The 16,689-nt window shown below is 50.9% G+C and overlaps 1 protein-coding gene and 1 long non-coding RNA gene across 8 annotated transcripts in view; one reads left to right on the top strand and one right to left on the bottom strand.

The window, feature by feature from the left end:
* LOC308579380 (uncharacterized protein) overlaps positions 1 to 16,689 on the top strand; it is an 85,892-nt gene that overhangs the window by 16,882 nt on the left and 52,321 nt on the right. For 6 of the 7 annotated variants that reach the window (XM_081180400.1, XM_081180401.1, XM_081180398.1 and 3 more), the window contains exons 6-7: positions 11,304 to 11,324; positions 12,267 to 12,368. In XM_081180400.1, coding sequence (XP_081036526.1) covers positions 11,304 to 11,324; positions 12,267 to 12,368 — 123 coding nt within the window. The remainder of the gene's footprint in view (positions 1 to 11,303; positions 11,325 to 12,266; positions 12,369 to 16,689) is intronic. The other variant, XM_081180399.1, reaches the window with a different exon arrangement.
* LOC308579451 overlaps positions 1 to 16,689 on the bottom strand; it is a 71,409-nt gene that overhangs the window by 16,053 nt on the left and 38,667 nt on the right. The window lies entirely within an intron of this gene.

The raw sequence follows: 16,689 nt of genomic DNA, 5'->3' as shown, positions 1-16,689 counted from the left end.
GGCCGTGTCCAGAAAGTGGGGGGGGGATGAGTGTTCAGACCCCTGGGCTTTCAATTGTGGGGTGCCTCAGGGTTCTGTCCTATCCCCCATGCTTTTCAACATCTACATGCAGCCGCTGGGAGAGATCATCAGGGGGTTTGGACTGGGTGTTCATCAGTATGCAGATGACACCCAGCTCTACCTCCCCTTTAAATCAGAACCAGTGAAGGCGGTTGTCAGAGCTGCTTGAAGATCCTAGCTCACAGAGGATCACGCTAGCCAGCGATCATTAAGTAAAAGTCTTTATTGAATTGCAGTTTCCATTCTCACGCTGCTGCGCGCAACTCTACGTCTAGTAGCTAGATCGGCGAAGCTCCGTCTGAGTCTCCGCCCCTTGTGCACCAACTTAATATCCTAGCCCTGCTCCACCTTTTCCGCCTGACTGTCCTCCTCTGGGTCCCTCTACCCCCCGGGGTTTCTTCCTTCCTGGATTCTTCTGACGCTGACCCGGACCCTCCTGCCTCCTTGCGCCGGGCTTTAGGACCTGGTTCCCTTTCCGGGCTGCTTACTGCGCCGCCTTCCTCTGCATTTGAACTTGGCGCGCGCGCCCAACCTTCCACATTCCTCTTAACCGTTTCTTCGCTCCCCGATGGAGGTGTGGCCACTCCTGACTCATGCCCTCCCTCCTGTGGTGAGCTGCCAGCGCTTGCCCCCTGGCTCCCTTCTTCTTCCCTGCTCCCTGGCGGTGACGCTGGTCCCGATTTCCAACTGCTCTCCCCTGAGTCCCCTCTGGCTCTATCTTCCTGGGGTGCCCCCCTAGACTCCCCCCTTGCCCTGGCCACTGGTGCTCCTTTCTGTGAATCCTCTGATTCACTGGAAAGACTAGGAGATCTCGGGTCGTCGTCATCACTCATCTTTTCTTCTGCCTCCTCCCCTTCGCTCTCTGTTTCCTCCCTTGGCCTTGCCTCTGCTCCTAAATCCCTGACATCCATCCCCCCCTCGAAGCCCCCCATTCCCCCCTCCCCTCCTTCCGGTGCTGGAGCTGGGTGCTGCTGTTGCAAAGGGACGAACGTCGGATATCGTTCGCTTCCCGTGGCGGGCCTCCATCTGAAGTCTCGCGGGTCTTCCTCCCTGCTCTCGTCGACGACGGTCACCTCCGCTTCCATCTCTGTGCCGCCGTGCTCGAAACCAGGGTCGTCCCCGAAAACGTCCATGTCCGTTTCTCCCTCACTTCCTCCTGGCGGCGTTGCTCGTCCTGGGCCTTCCAGCCACCTTCTGCGGAACTGCTCCTCTGGTCTATCGTCCCACCAATACGAGGGTTCTGATGCAGATCCCGAGGGTGACCCCTCCGGGGAACGGACGTCTTGTGTCGGGTCCTCTTCCGAGTCGAACCCCCGGAAAGTGCTGGCCGAAAGCGTGGGCGTGAAAAGCCAGTCGTCGAAAAAGTCTGCTGGCATAGGTCTATGTGGGAAGAGGGCATGAAACTCGTCTTTGAGTAGAGGTTCGTCCAAGGCGTAGCCCGGCACCCAGCTGTTCGCACTGGCCGGGGTGCCCTCCTTGGCGAGAAAGTATTCTACCCCCTCTTCCCCCCATCTGGAGTCCAAAATCTCCGTGACTTCGTTGATGCGCTCCTTCTGTGCCACTCCCGCGTGCCCTGTTCTGTCTCTGACCGGACTCGGCGCCGTTCCGGGTTCCTGGAACCTGTGCGGTGCCTTGTAGGGAGTGAGCACCGATCTGTGGAACACCGGATGCATTCTGGAACCCTCCGGAAGTGCCAGTCTGAAAGCTACCGGGTTGACCTGCTCTTCGACTTGGTAGGGCCCCAGTTGTTTATGCCCTAGTTTCTTCTTGGCCAACGACCTGGCCGGCACTGCGTGGGCTGCTAACCAGACCCAGTCTCCCACGTGGAGCTCTTCGCCAACCCTTCTGTGTCTGTCCGCTTGTACCTTGTATGCGTGTTTGGCCAGCTCCAGGTGGCGCCTCAGCTGATCGTGGACTTCCTGCAGCTCCGACGCGAACGCATCTGCCGTCTGCGGCTCCCCCTCCCCCATTCTTTCCAGTCCCGGGAAGGTTCTGGGGTGCCTCCCGTTGTTGGCGAAGAACGGCGTGACCCCCGTGGACACGTGCTTCGTGTTGTTGTAGGCGAACTCGGCAAGCGGCAGGTAATCCACCCACGTCGCAGGCTGTTGATTCGCATAGCATCTCAGGTACTGCTGCATGATGGCATTGACCCGCTCCGCTTGCCCGTTGGTCTGCGGGTGTCTCGCTGACGCCAGGTTGATCTTGACGTTCAGGAAGCCCATCAGCTTCTGCCAGAAATTCGAGATGAACTGCCGCCCGCGGTCGGACAGAATGGACCGTGGCAGACCGTGAACCTTGAACACGTGGTCTATGAACAGTTTGGCGGTTTGCTCCGCCGTGGCCACCTTAGCACACGGAATGAAATGGGCCATCTTGGAAAACAGGTCCACCACCACCAGCACTGCCGTCTTGCCCCTCGAGCTGGGCAGATCTGTGACAAAGTCCAGAGCCACCCTTTCCCAAGGTTCGACCGGAGTTTGCAGCGGTTCCAACAGTCCGGCCGGCGGTCTGTGCACTGGTTTGGCCCTCTGGCAGGTGTCACACCTCGCCACGTAGTCTGCGACCTCCCCTCTCATTCCAGGCCACCAGAAATCCCTGGCTACTAATTCCACCGTCTTCTCCTTGCCAAAGTGCCCGGCCGTGGGCGCGTCGTGCAGCTGCTGCAGCACCTTGGCGCGAAGGTCGTCTCCCGGCACGTAGATGGCCCCTTTACGGATGAGCAATCCATCTCGTAGCTGGAAACCGTCGGCCACAGCCTTGCCCCTTTGCACCTCTGCCATCTTTGCTTGCGCGAAGGAGTCATCCTGCAACGCTCGTCGCACCGCCTCCAGGTCCACGGTGGCCGCGGCGCACGCCCATACTGTTGGTGCGAAGATGTGCATGGCTGCCGCTGGCGTTGCGTCCTCCAGATACTGTGGCTTACGGGAGAGGGCGTCCGCCATGATGTTAGTGTCCCCCGGGACATACTCTATGCGGAAGTCGAAGTTCGCAAAAAACTCAGCCCAGCGTATCTGCCTCTGGTTTAGGAACTGTGCCGTGCGCCAGTGCTCCAGATTCTTGTGGTCCGTGCAAACCTGCACCGTGTGCTTGGCGCCGATCAGGAAGTGCCGCCACGCTTTGAACGCTGCATGAATGGCCAGCAACTCCCTGTCCCAGATGGTGTAGTTCTGCTCGGACTTGCTGAGCTTCCTGGAGTAAAACGCTCCCGGTCGCCACACCCCCTGCTGGTCCTTTTGCAGCAGGACCGCCCCCACGGCTCTGTCCGAGGCGTCTGTCTCCACCCTCATCGGCCTGCTGGGGTTGACGTGAAGCAGCTGCTCTTCCGAAGCGAAGAGACGCTTGAGTGCCTGAAAGGACTGCTCCGCCTCCTCCGTCCAAACGAACTTCTTTTTCTTGGAGCTAAGCGTGTCTGTGATGGCCGCTGTCTGCATAGCGAAGCCCTTGATAAACTTGCGATAGAAGTTCGCAAAGCCGACAAACCTTTGGACCTCTTTCCGGTTGCGTGGGCTCTTCCAGTCCAATACCGCTCGAACCTTGGCGCTGTCCATGGCGAGCCCCTTGTCAGACAACATGTAGCCCAGAAAATCCACCTCCGTCACGTCGAATTGGCACTTCTCCAGCTTGGCGTAGAGCCTATGTTGCTTTAGTCTGGTCAGCACTTCCTTGACGTGCCTGTCATGCTCCTGCTGCGATTCCGAAAAGATCAGGATGTCATCTAAGAAACAGACGCACGTCTTGTAGAGAAGTCCCGCCAACACGTGATGCATGAAAGCTTGAAAAACGTGGGAGCCATTTTGCAGTCCAAAAGGCATAACTCTGTATTCGTAGGTACCCAGTGGCGTGAACATGGCCGTCTTCCACTCATCTCCCTCCCGCATGCGAATGAGGTTGTACGCCCCTCGCAGGTCTAATTTGGTGAACACTTTTCCCTTCCGCACCTTCGCCAGGAGGTCGTCGATTCGGGGCATGGGGAAGTCCGACGGCTTGGTCACACTGTTTAAAATGCGATAGTCCACGACCAGTCTTTTTTGGGGCGTGTCTCGCTTTTTAACAAAGAATACAGGACTGCCCCCCGCTGCCTTGGACTCTCGGATGAAACCGCGCTCCAAATTATGATCGATGAACTCTTTGAGTTCCTGCAGCTCGTCCTCCGACATGGAATACAGTTTCCCTTTAGGCAGCGCCGCCCCCGGCAGCAGGTCAATTTTGCAGTCATATGGTCTGTGAGGGGGTAGCCTGTCCGCCTCCTTCTCGCAGAAAACTTCCAAAAATTCTGCGTACTTGTGGGGAATCGCTTGCAGCGTGCCTAGCAGCAGCTGTGACTCCTCTTGCTCTCCTTCCTGCCGGTGCACGATGCAGTGTTCAGCACAAAAGGAAGAGCCGAAGACCAGCTGCCTCTGGTACCAAGCCAGCGTTGGGCTGTGCTTGTCCAGCCAACTCATTCCCAATACAATGGGCGTATCCGATAGTTGAGTGACATTGAAGCTGATGATTTATTTGTGATTCCCAAGTCGCATCGCCATTGGCGGCGTCTGCTTCACCACTTGCCCCCCTAGCAACTCCCTGCCATCCACCGTGACAACCTGCAGGGGCAGTGTGGCCGGCAGCAACTGTATAGCGTGCTTGTCGACAAAGTCCTGCCCTATAAAGTCCGCGTTGCTGCCCGAGTCCACTGTGATGGGCACGTCCATGGTGATTCCATTGGGCAGCTGGAGAGATGCGGTGAGCCTCACCACTGGTTTGGGCGGGAGGGGGTTCACGGGCTGTAAAATCTCTGGGGACTGCGGCACTAACACGTCTGGCTGGGCCCCAGGGCCTCTTCCTCCAGCCAGACTGCTTCGTTTCCCTGCTGTGTTCCTCCTTGCTGCGTTGCTGCAGTCACCATTGCCGAGGCTGCAGTGAGCTTGTGGAGCCTCTGGGGACACTCTTTCGCCATATGCCCTGGCTCCTCACAGACGTAACACTTCCTGTTCCCTCTAGGAGGCTTCGCTTTCACTGCTGCCGGTGCTAGGGCTCTGGTTGCTGACTGAGCCCTTGCACCTCCAACCTCCATAGGTTCGGCTCCTCCTCCTGGCGGAGGCGTGGATTGCGCCCGCGCTGCTTCTCTGGGAAGGAAGGAGGGGCCCCTGGCTGGTTCGCGCCCTCCACGCCCTTCGTCCCTGCTCCACGGGCGTTCTTCCAGCCTCACCCCCACTGCCAGTGCCCTCTGAACGACCTCCTGGGTGGTTCGGGGTCTCTTCCCCCCTCGCGATCTCATCTTTAATCGAGCTGTGCAACCCCTCCCAAAAGAGGTCTCTTACAGGGGCCGAATCTCTGTCCCATTCCAGGGCACTGACCAAGGCGAAAAAGCGGGCATGGTACTGCCTGACGCTGGCCCTCCCTTGTCTTAGCCCATGCACCTCCTTCCGGGCAAGATCCACGTCAATGCTTGATAAAAAACACCCATCCATCGCTTTAATAAAGGCATCTGCATTCTGGAGCGCCGGATCCTTATCTCTCCATAAATTGCGTAGCCATGCTTTAGCATCCCCATGCAAATGAGACATGATGAATCCCACTCTCTCTTGCTCATCTCAAGTCTTTATGCAGCAGTTGCAGTGCGCACAGTACGTCTGCTCTAAAGTTGGGATACTGTTGCAGGTTCCCATCGAAGTGAGAGACCAGCCCGCCTGTGCGTCTCGCCAACCCAATTCCCTCCTGCCGGGGTGTCTGCTTTGTCAGCACATCTAACCTGACCTGGAGATCCCTGCAGGCGGCAGCTGCCTCCTCCTCTCTCTTCCTGGATGCGAGAGCCTCGGCATTCAGTTGTGCCACTGCTTTTCTGAGTTCCTCTATCTGCTGCTCAGCCGTCATGTCGTCTGCCGTTCGTGAGCTCGCTAGTGGGCACCTGCTTCTCTCCCCTCCTCGAGGTTGTAGATGCCCACAATTGAGTGAGACGGAGCTTACTGTCAGAGCTGCTTGAAGATCCTAGCTCACAGAGGATCACGCTAGCCAGCGATCATTAAGTAAAAGTCTTTATTGAATTGCAGTTTCCATTCTCACGCTGCTGCGCGCAACTCTACGTCTAGTAGCTAGATCGGCGAAGCTCCGTCTGAGTCTCCGCCCCTTGTGCACCAACTTAATATCCTAGCCCTGCTCCACCTTTTCCGCCTGACTGTCCTCCTCTGGGTCCCTCTACCCCCCGGGGTTTCTTCCTTCCTGGATTCTTCTGACGCTGACCCGGACCCTCCTGCCTCCTTGCGCCGGGCTTTAGGACCTGGTTCCCTTTCCGGGCTGCTTACTGCGCCGCCTTCCTCTGCATTTGAACTTGGCGCGCGCGCCCAACCTTCCACATTCCTCTTAACCGTTTCTTCGCTCCCCGATGGAGGTGTGGCCACTCCTGACTCATGCCCTCCCTCCTGTGGTGAGCTGCCAGCGCTTGCCCCCTGGCTCCCTTCTTCTTCCCTGCTCCCTGGCGGTGACGCTGGTCCCGATTTCCAACTGCTCTCCCCTGAGTCCCCTCTGGCTCTATCTTCCTGGGGTGCCCCCCTAGACTCCCCCCTTGCCCTGGCCACTGGTGCTCCTTTCTGTGAATCCTCTGATTCACTGGAAAGACTAGGAGATCTCGGGTCGTCGTCATCACTCATCTTTTCTTCTGCCTCCTCCCCTTCGCTCTCTGTTTCCTCCCTTGGCCTTGCCTCTGCTCCTAAATCCCTGACAGCGGTGAAGGTCCTGTGTGAGTGCCTGGAGGCGGTTGGAGGATGGATGGCGGCTAACAGATTGAGGTTGAATCCTGACAAGACAGAAGTACTGTTTTTGGGGGACAGGGAGCGGGTTGGTGTGGGGGATTCCCTGGTCTTGAATGGGGTAACTGTGCCCCTGAAGGACCAGGTGCGCAGCTTGGGAGTCATTTTGGACTCACAGTTGTCCATGGAGGTGCAGGTTAACTCTGTGTCCAGGGCAGGTGTCTACCAGCTCCACCTGGTACGCAGGCTAAGACCCTACCTGCCCGCGAACTGTCTCGCCAGAGTGGTGCATGCTCTAGTTATCTCCCGCTTGGACTACTGCAACGCGCTCTACGTGGGGCTACCTTTGAAGGTGACCCGGAAACTGCAATTAATCCAGAATGCGGCAGCTAGACTGGTGACTGGGAGTGGCCGCCGGGACCACATAACACCGGTTCTGAGAGATCTGCATTGGCTCCCAGTACGTTTCCGAGCACGATTCAAAATGTTGGTGCTGACCTTTAAAGCCCTAAACGGCCTCGGTCCTGTATACCGGAAGGCGCGTCTCCACCCCCATCATTCAGCCCGGACACTGAGATCCAGCGCCAAGGGCCTTCTGGCGGTTCCCTCATTGCGAGAAGTGAGGCTACAGGGAACCAGACAGAGGGCCTTCTCGGTAGTGGCGCCCGCCCTGTGGAACGCCCTCCCATCAGATGTCAAAGAGATAAATAATTACCTGACATTCAGAAGACATCTTAAGTTTTTATTGTGTAACACTGTACTGTTTTTAACACTGATTGGGAGCCGCCCAGAGTGGCTGGGGAAACTCAGCCAGATGGGCGGGGTATAAATAATAAATTCTTATTCTTATTCTTATTCTTATTCTTATTCTTATTCTTATTCTCTCCTCCTCCTCCTCCTCCACCTTCTCCTCCTCCGTCTCTTCTCTTCTCTTCTCTTCTTCTTCTTTTCGCCTCCTCCTGCTCCTCCACCTGTTCCTCCTTTTCTTCCCCCTCTTTTTCTTCTTCTCTTCTTTGGCAATCCCTTTTGTGGGATTGCAGAGGTCAATTCTGGACTCACACGTCCTTCAGCAGAAGGGACATTGGCTTCCAGGCAGGAGTTAATCCCGGTGTGGATTTGCCCAGCGTGCCTTCCTCTTTGCCCGTTTCTCCCTCGCATCCTGAGTTTGAGTGTCCCCAAAGCCCAGGACACATTTGGTCAAGGCTGTTCTCCAATTGGAGCACTCGCAGGCCGGTGTTTCCCAGTTGTCGGTGTTTATCCTACTTTTTTTTAGATTTGCCTTGAGATCTTTCAACTTCTTTTGTTGACCACCAGCATTACGCTTTCCATTTTTAAATTCAGAAGAGTCGTTGCTTTGGATTTGCTTTGAGACAGTCTTTTAAACACTGCCAGCCAGAGTAGTCAGTGCTGGGCCAGTTTAGACCACGAGTCTGGCTCCCTGTAAGGCAGCTTTGGATGTATGAAAAACTGAGCATGGGAATGAAGTGTGGTTTGATTTAAAAGTAAAGGTGAAGGGTTCAGTAAATGTGGCCTGTTTAAACTGGCTCTTTCTACAGAAAGCACGGTAGCTTTCCTATGTCAGTTATCTTGCAGATACAGTGGTGCCTCGCAAGACGAAAATAATCCGTTCCGCGGTTCTCTTCGTCTAGCGGTTTTTTCGTCTTGCGAAACAACCCTATTAGCGGATTAGCGCTATTAGCGGTTTAGCGGCTATTAAAGGCTTAGCGGCTTAGAAAAGGGGGGGAGCGAAAAAAATCGCAAGACTCGCAAGGCGTTTTCGTCTTGCGAAGCAAGCCCATAGGGAAATTCGTCTTGCGAAGCGCATTGAAAAACGGAAAACCCTTTCGTCTAGCGGGTTTTTCGTCTTGCGAGGCATTCGTCTTGCGGGGCACCACTGTACTTGTTAGACCAGGAGTCAGCAAACTTTTCCAGCAGGGGGCCAGTCCACCCTCCCTCCAGAGATGCATTTTAAATAAACAAAAGGGCACATTCTACTCATGTCAAAACACGCTGGTTCCCAGACTGTCCATGGGCCGGATTGAGAAGGCGATTGTGCCGGATCCGGCCCCCAGGCCTTAATCTGCCTACCCACGTGCTAGACATTTGATTTACGAAGTTGGCCTGCAGGAGAGAATGAGTACAGAGTCAGATCTTGTTATTTTGATTAGTGATAATGGTTCTTTGATCCTAAATATGGCTGATTCTCAGTCATAAGAATAGAAGAACAGACTTGCTGGATCAGACCAATGACAACAACAACAACAACAACAACAACAACAACAACATTTATTATTTATACCCCACCCATCTTTATTAAAATACAATAAAATACAATAAATCTAGTCATCTTGTTTTTGGCATTGGCCTGCCAGTTGCTTCCAGGAATCCCAGTTTAGTGCATGGAGGAAATAGCCACCCATTGCTGTTTACCACCCCCACAACGGCTACTCGGAGGAACTTTCTGTTTGACCTTGGACATTCACTTAGCTATCATGGCTAATTCCCTTTCCTGACAACAACAACAACAACAACAACAACAACAACAACAACAACAACAACAACAACAACAACAACAATATAGCAACAACAACAAAAACAATTTATTATTTATACCCCGCCCATCTGGCTGGGTTTCCCCAGCCACTCTGGGCAGCTTCCAGCAGAATATTAAAATACAATGATTCATCCAATATTCAAAGCTTCCCTAAACAGGGCTGCCTTCAGATGACTAAAAATGATTGAGCCAGAGAGGGAACTTTTAAATAGACAAGCTTTCCATTTCCCTTGTGGGTGCCTCCTCCTAGAGACATTTCTACCTTAAAAATAGTTAATCGGGTCCGGTGGCACACTGTTAAAACCTTTCCCGTTTGGAGTAAGGCGCTCCTGTCGGATTCTGCTTGTCATAGGAGTGTAACAATGAAGCGAAGAGTAGGTGAGTTTTTGTGAGGCTTCCCGGTGCTTGATAACACCTAAGTCTTTTGCATTCATATTGAATGTTAATATCAAAAGGGGCATAAACTCCCTTAATCTACATTTTCATAGAATCATAGAGTTGGAAGAGACCACAAGGGCCATCGAGTCCAGCCCCCTGCCAAGCAGGAAACCCCATCAGAGCACTCCTGACATATGGTTGTCAAGCCTCTGCTTAAAGACCTCCAAAGAAGGAGACTCCACCACACTCCTTGGCAGCAAATTCCACTGTCGAACAGCTCTTGCTGTCAGGAAGTTCTTCTTAATGTTTAGGTGGAATCTTCTTTCTTGTAGTTTGGATCCATTGCTCCGTCTCCGCTTCTCTGGAGCAGCAGAAAACAACCTTTCTCCCTCCTCTATGCTGTCATATCACCCCTTAACCTCCTCTTCTCCAGGCTAAACATGCCCAGCTCCCTTAGCCGTTCCTCATAAGGCATCGTTTCCAGGCCTTTGACCATTTAGGTTGCCCTCCTCTGGACACGTTCCAGTTTGTCAGTGTCCTTCTTGAACTGTGGTGCCCAGAACTGGACACAGTACTCCAGGTGAGGTCTGACCAGAGCAGAATACAGTGGCAGTATTACTTCCCTTGATCTAGATTCTATACTCCTATTGATGCAGCCCAGAATTTTGATGTCCTTCTGGGCTGAAACAGTATCTTTGTAAGGGTGGCAGGCCCTTGGGGTGACAGAGCACATGCTTTGCATTTGCACAGCCCGAGACCACATAACACCAGTCCTGAAAGACCTACATTGGCTCCCAGGACCTTTCCAGGCACAATTCAAAGTGTTGGTGCTGACCTTGAAAGCCCTAAAAGGCCTCGGCCCAGTAGACGTGAAGGAGCACCTCCACCCCGGACACTGGGGTCCCTCTCCCAAGGACCTTCTGGCAGTTCCCTCCCTGAGAAAAGCGAAGTTACAGGGAACCAGGCAGAGGGCCTTCTCGGTTGTGGCATCAGCCCTGTGGATCGCCTGCCCGTCAGATGTCAAGGAAATAAACAACCGTCTGACTTTTAGAAGACATCTGAAGGCAGCCCTGTTTAGGGAAGCTTTTGATATTGGATGAATCACTGCATTTTGATATTTTGTTGGAAGCCGTCCAGAGTGGCTGGGAAAACCCAGCCAGATGGGCAGGGTAGAAATGTTATTATTATTAGTTGTATTATTATTATTATTATTATTATTATTATTATTATTATTATTATTATTATTAGGAAGAGCCCAGGTTCAATACATCACTCTCAAGTAGAGCTGGGAATGTTCTCTGCCTGAATCCCTGAACATCTTCTGCCAGCCAGTGTTGGCAGTACTGAGCTAGGTGAACCCAATGCTCTGACCCAGTATAAGACAGCTTCCTATGTTGTTAGGTACTGGTAGATTGGGGATTTAACTAATGTTACATCTTGTAATGGGATTGTTCAATAAGAGTGCCAGTTATTTAAGATTAAGAACCTTAATCCTGCCTTGCCCCTTATTTCTGAATGTTCTCCTTGTGAATTCTCTCATGCTTGTTTCATCGTTGTGATTTTCGTTTACAAACTTTATTTCACAGAGTCGCCAATCCCAGATGAAGGTGGGTCTAGTATCTATTTGCCTGCTTGCTATTATTTGAACTAACCCCACTAGCCTTGGCATTCTCCCTCAATAGCTGGATTTAAGCAACGGTAACTTCCTGTCTAGAACGGTGTTGCTTAGAGGCCTTCCGTAAGCCACACAGAGCTGCGTTCCTCTTAACCAGGCAATTGCTTGCATGCAGCTGACTTGCTACTTCCTCTTTGAGATCGAAAGAATTCATATGACCTGCTTGCTCATAGGATTATTGTATACACTGCATGAAAACCTTAGGCATGGCCCCTTGGAATATTCTCTGGTGTCTGGTGTAATACAGCCTAGATGCTGCCTCCACCATAGGAACTCCTTACCTGCCTACCTGTTCACCCACCCAGTCTGCTACCCTGCTATTTCTATGAACTGAATCAGAGACCCCAGAGTTGCATGTCCCAGGCAGACATTTTAGGAGTTGTGCCTGCGTCTCAAGAGTTGGAATGAATGAATGAATCTTTATTTGTGTCAGCCATCAGCCATAGCAACAAAACAGGAATGCAATATACAAAGAACAGAAATCAAAAGTCGATGGTATAAAAGACACTTTAGGGTCCTCAATCAGCAGCCAAATAGTGGATCCTCTGATGGCCCCAGCTCAAAACCTGGCAGCCTTTGCTGTCCTGCCAAGAGGAAGGAGGCTGGCAGTGGTTGGGTGACCCAGAATGGACAATGAAAGAGGGGTGAGAATCTCATTCCTCAAGTCTTTATAAAGAGTGCAGACCAGATAGCAAAATTCATGTGAAATGGCTGTTTTAGGGGTTGTTTTTCAAAGTCTCCAATGGAGTAATATATTTTGCATTCCTTTCTATGGGAAAGCACACCTTGGTTTTGGAATGCTTTGGTTTCCAGAACAGATTCAGTTTGAGAACTTAAATCTACCCTGTGCTAAAGTAATAATTCCTTTTTTCAGGCAGCAAGCGCTCTACCTCCTCAGCAAACCTTAAGCAAGCGGAAACTGTCATCAATAAGCGCCTTTCATCCTCAGCAGCACGTCTGAATTCTCCCAGCAAGGGTGAGTGTATGTTTGCCAAACAGCAACAACATAGTATGCTTTTCCACCTTTACAACTCTTCGTGATATTTTGGCCTTAAATTCCCTTTTTTGACTCATTTTGTTAACCCAGCGGACAGTGCATATCTCCACCCATTGGTTGCTGGATATGACAAGGTCCCTTAGAACAGAAGAGTCATGGTAGCACTTTGCAGACCCCCTCAGTTCTGGAATTCAGAAAGCCAAATTATTACCCCTGATTTCTCTGGTTTGCCAGAAGCAGCTTAGTCATGCTGGCCACATGACCCGGAAGCTGTACGCCGGCTCCCTCGGCCAATAAAGCGAGATGAGCGCCGCAACCCCAGAGTCGGTCACGACTGGACCTAATGGTCAGGGGTCCCTTTACCTTTACCTTTATTTACAACATAGTCCACAACAACTCATACATACAAACAAACCCACCACCATTGACAATTTAATTATCAAAATTAAACTCCTATCCTCTTTCAGAAAGATAACATAAAAATAAAAGACTTCCTTTATCCTGTAAATGACCTCCTTATTTACTTCTTGTATACTATTTCTTTTGTATGGGATTATTACAATTTTTCCTAATTATGACTTAAAAAACCACAAAGTCTCCTGTAGAAATTAATTGAAACAAGTCCAGGTGTATATTTTGGGGCACTTTTTGGGAAAGTATTCTCTGCATTTTCCCCATTCTTTTTGGAATTCTTATCTGGTTTGTCCCCTAATCGTCTTTGTTAATCTGGCCAATTCAGCATAATCTAATAATTTATCCTGCCATTCCATTTTTGTTGCCACCTACTCTTCCATACTAACCCATCAGGATTTGCATGCTGTCAATCACAAGCACTTCCATTTGACCCAAGACTTAAGTACTGTGTTTTTCCGTGTATAAGACTATATTTTCCCCCAAATTTTTGAAGTTTAAAATTGGGGGTAGTCTTGTACACAGAATGTTGCCATTCATTATTTCTTCATTTTGGGCTCAAAAAAGAGGGGTCATCTTATACATGGGGATGTCTTCTACACGGAAAAGAACAGTAGTCAGGTGTCTGAAAATTGGTGGCGGTTTTTGCTCCTCCTTTTCTTCTAATTTCTCTCCTCATTGCTTTAGTCTTCCTGTCTCCTCTCCTTGCAAGTTTGCTGTCTTTACCTCCCCCCTCACAGGCAGCCTCCTTTATCGCTAGCGTCCCTTATCTCGCTCCCCGATCACTTGCCAATCAGCGGCTTTGTTTCAACACCCACTTCCCTCTTTCAAAAAAAAGAGCATGATCTGCTTTTTGACCCTGGGCAATTCAGCTCCAGGGACCACGCATTCGCTCCATAAGATGCACAGACATTTTCCCTTACATTTTAGGAAGAAAAAAGTGCGTCCTATGGAGCAAAAAATATGGTACATTTTGTATAGTACTCCACCCACCCACCCGCAGCTTCCCTCCGCTACAATTCGACTTCCTTAAATCACTGTCTGCACATTTATCCTTGCATTCTCTGATCCTGCTGCTAGCATCCCCAGCTGGCCATTGCACAAAGTCTGAAGTAGCACGGCAAAGAGAGCAGCCATATCATGCATAGGGTTTACAACGTACTTCTGTCCGTACGCCCAATTATTCTCTGCTGTATTGTGTGAGGCTTTTCTCACATGGAGTCAGATTCCCTCAACCGTTTACTATTAAAAGTGATTTATGTACCGTATTTTTCTCTCTATAACACACAGATTTTTTTCTCCTAAAAAGGAAGGGGGAATGTCTGTGCGTGTTATTGAGTGAATGTGTGGTCCCTGGAGCCGACTAGGGCAAGCGCAGGAACAAAAATCAGTCAAAAATCAAATCGCATGTCGGAGAAGGGAAACCTGAAAAGAGGAAGTTGCTGCTTTCCTGCATTCTGCCTCAGGGTCTTACTGCCCACCCGCTTGTGTTTCGTTGCTGTGTTTGCTCAAACGGAACAAAGAGCAGGCAACTCCCCTCCCCTCCAGGCAAGCAGAGGGGAAAGCAGAGCGTCCTTCCTTCTAATTCCTCTCCCTGCTCCTCGCAGGCAGCCAGAAAACATGCAGGTGGGAGAGAGGGAGAGAGAGGCCCGACTTGGGTGGGGTGGGGGTTTTGCCTTTCTTTCCTCCCTCCCATTAAATCCCTCTCCTGCATTTTTATGCTCCTTGTCCCTTCTGTGTTTTTCTTTCCTCCCCACTTAAAATGCAGTTACAAAGCATGAATCCACATGGATCCTCAGGATCTCTGCATTGGGTCACCCCAAATTCACCATCAGATCACATAGCATGTCCATGGCTATAGCCTGCCCCCCAAAAATCACGCACCCACTGTTGCTTGGGGCTGCAATGGTGCAAAAACGTGGTTACAAAGCATGGATCCACATGGATCCTCAGAATCTTTGCATTGGGTCACCCCAAATTCACCATCAGATCACATAGCATGTCCATGGCTACAGCCTGCCCCCCAAAAATCACGCACCCACTGTTGCTTGGGGCTGCAATGGTGCAAAAACATGGTTACAAAGCATGGATCCACATGGATCCTCAGGATCTTTGCATTGGGTCACCCCAAATTCACCATCAGATCACATAGCATGTCCATGGCTATAGCCTGCCCCCCAAAAATCACGCACCCACTGTTTCTTGGGGCTGCAATGGTGCAAAAACGTGGTTACAAAGCATGGATCCACATGGATCCTCAGGATCTTTGCATTGGGTCACCCCAAATTCACCATCAGATCACATAGCATGTCCATGGCTATAGCCTGCCCCCCAAAAATCACGCACCCACTGTTGCTTGGGGCTGCAATGGTGCAAAAACATGGTTACAAAGCATGGATCCACAGGGATTCTCAGGATTTTTGCATTGGGTCACCCCAAATTCACCATCAGATCACATGTCTGTGGCCACAGCATGAAGCAAAAAATGATACATCCACTGTTTCATTCAGAATTCCCCTCCCCCTTGTTTTTCTCCTCTAAAAACAATGTGCGTGTTATGGTCAGGTGCGTGTTATAGAGCGAAAAATACAGTACATCTCCTGTCCTGAGACTTTCTAGATTTCACAGACAGCAGGCAAGGTTGTGCATGGGCTGCACAAGTTCATACTTCATGACCACATATGGACATGTTAACCTCCACCTGCAGAAGAGAATTACAGTCAGATCTAGTTATCTTGATTTGTGATAATGGTTCTTTGATTCTAAATATGGCTGATTCTCAGTCATAAGAATAGAAGAACAGACTTGCTGGATCAGACCAATGACCCATCTATTAACAACAACAACAACAACAGTATAACAACAACAATAGTATAATAATAATAATTTATTATTAATACCCCGGCCATCTGACTGGGTTTCCCCAGCCACTCTGGGCGGCTCCCAGTTGAATATTAAAAACACAATACAGCATGAAACATGAAAAACTTCCCTAAACAGGGCTGCCTTCAGAAGTCTTTTGAAAGTAGGATAGTTGCTTATCACCTTGACATCTGGTGGGAGGGTGTTCCACAGGGTGGGCACCACCACCGAGAAGGCCCCCTGCCTGGTTCCCTGTAACCTCGCTTCTCGCAGGAGAGGGACCCCGGCATCCAGGGTGGAGACACTCCTTCACGTCTACTGGGCAAAGGCCATTGATGGCTTTCAAGGTCAGCACCAACACTTTGAATTATGCTTAGAAATATACTGGGAGCCAATGCAGGTCTCTCAGGACTGGTGTTTTATGGTCTCAGTAAGACTTTATTTTACAGAAAGGTTCAACCTCACTGGCATCCTCTTCAAATTGACCCGCAGAGGAAGGTTTCCTTTTGGGAAGAATGAAATCCATGTTTACAGAAAGGTTCAGCCTGCCTCGCCAGCATCCTCTTAATACACTTTGAATTGGGCTCGGAAACGTACGGGGAGCCAGTGCAGGTCTCTCAAAACTGGTGTTATATGGTCTCTGCGGTCCCAGTCCCCAGTCTGGCTGCCGCATTCTGAATTAGTCGCAGTTTTTGGGTCACCTTCCAAGGCAGACCCATGTAGAGTGCATGGCAGTAGTCCAAGCGGGAGATAACCAGAGCATGTGCCACTCTGGGCAGGTAGGGTCTCATCCTACGTCCCAGATGGAGCTGCGCTGGACACAGAATGGACCTGTGCCTCCTTGGGTCCAAGATCACCCCCAGGCTGCGCAGCTGGTCCTTCAGGAGCACAGTTGCCCCATTCAGGACCAGGGAGTCAAACCATAATGTAATATAAACAAACCCCAGTTTCCTGAGTTGGATTTAACAGCAGACTGGTTTCCTTAAAATTTGAAGTGAAATCTTCTGGTTTCGTGGCCATGACAGAG

Source organism: Podarcis bocagei (assembly GCF_964188305.1).
Source record: "Podarcis bocagei genome assembly, chromosome: Z".
Taxonomy (NCBI): Eukaryota; Metazoa; Chordata; class Lepidosauria; order Squamata; family Lacertidae; genus Podarcis; species Podarcis bocagei.
The sequence above is the reverse complement of the archived record's forward strand: the minus strand, read 5'-3'. Positions and strand labels throughout refer to the sequence as shown.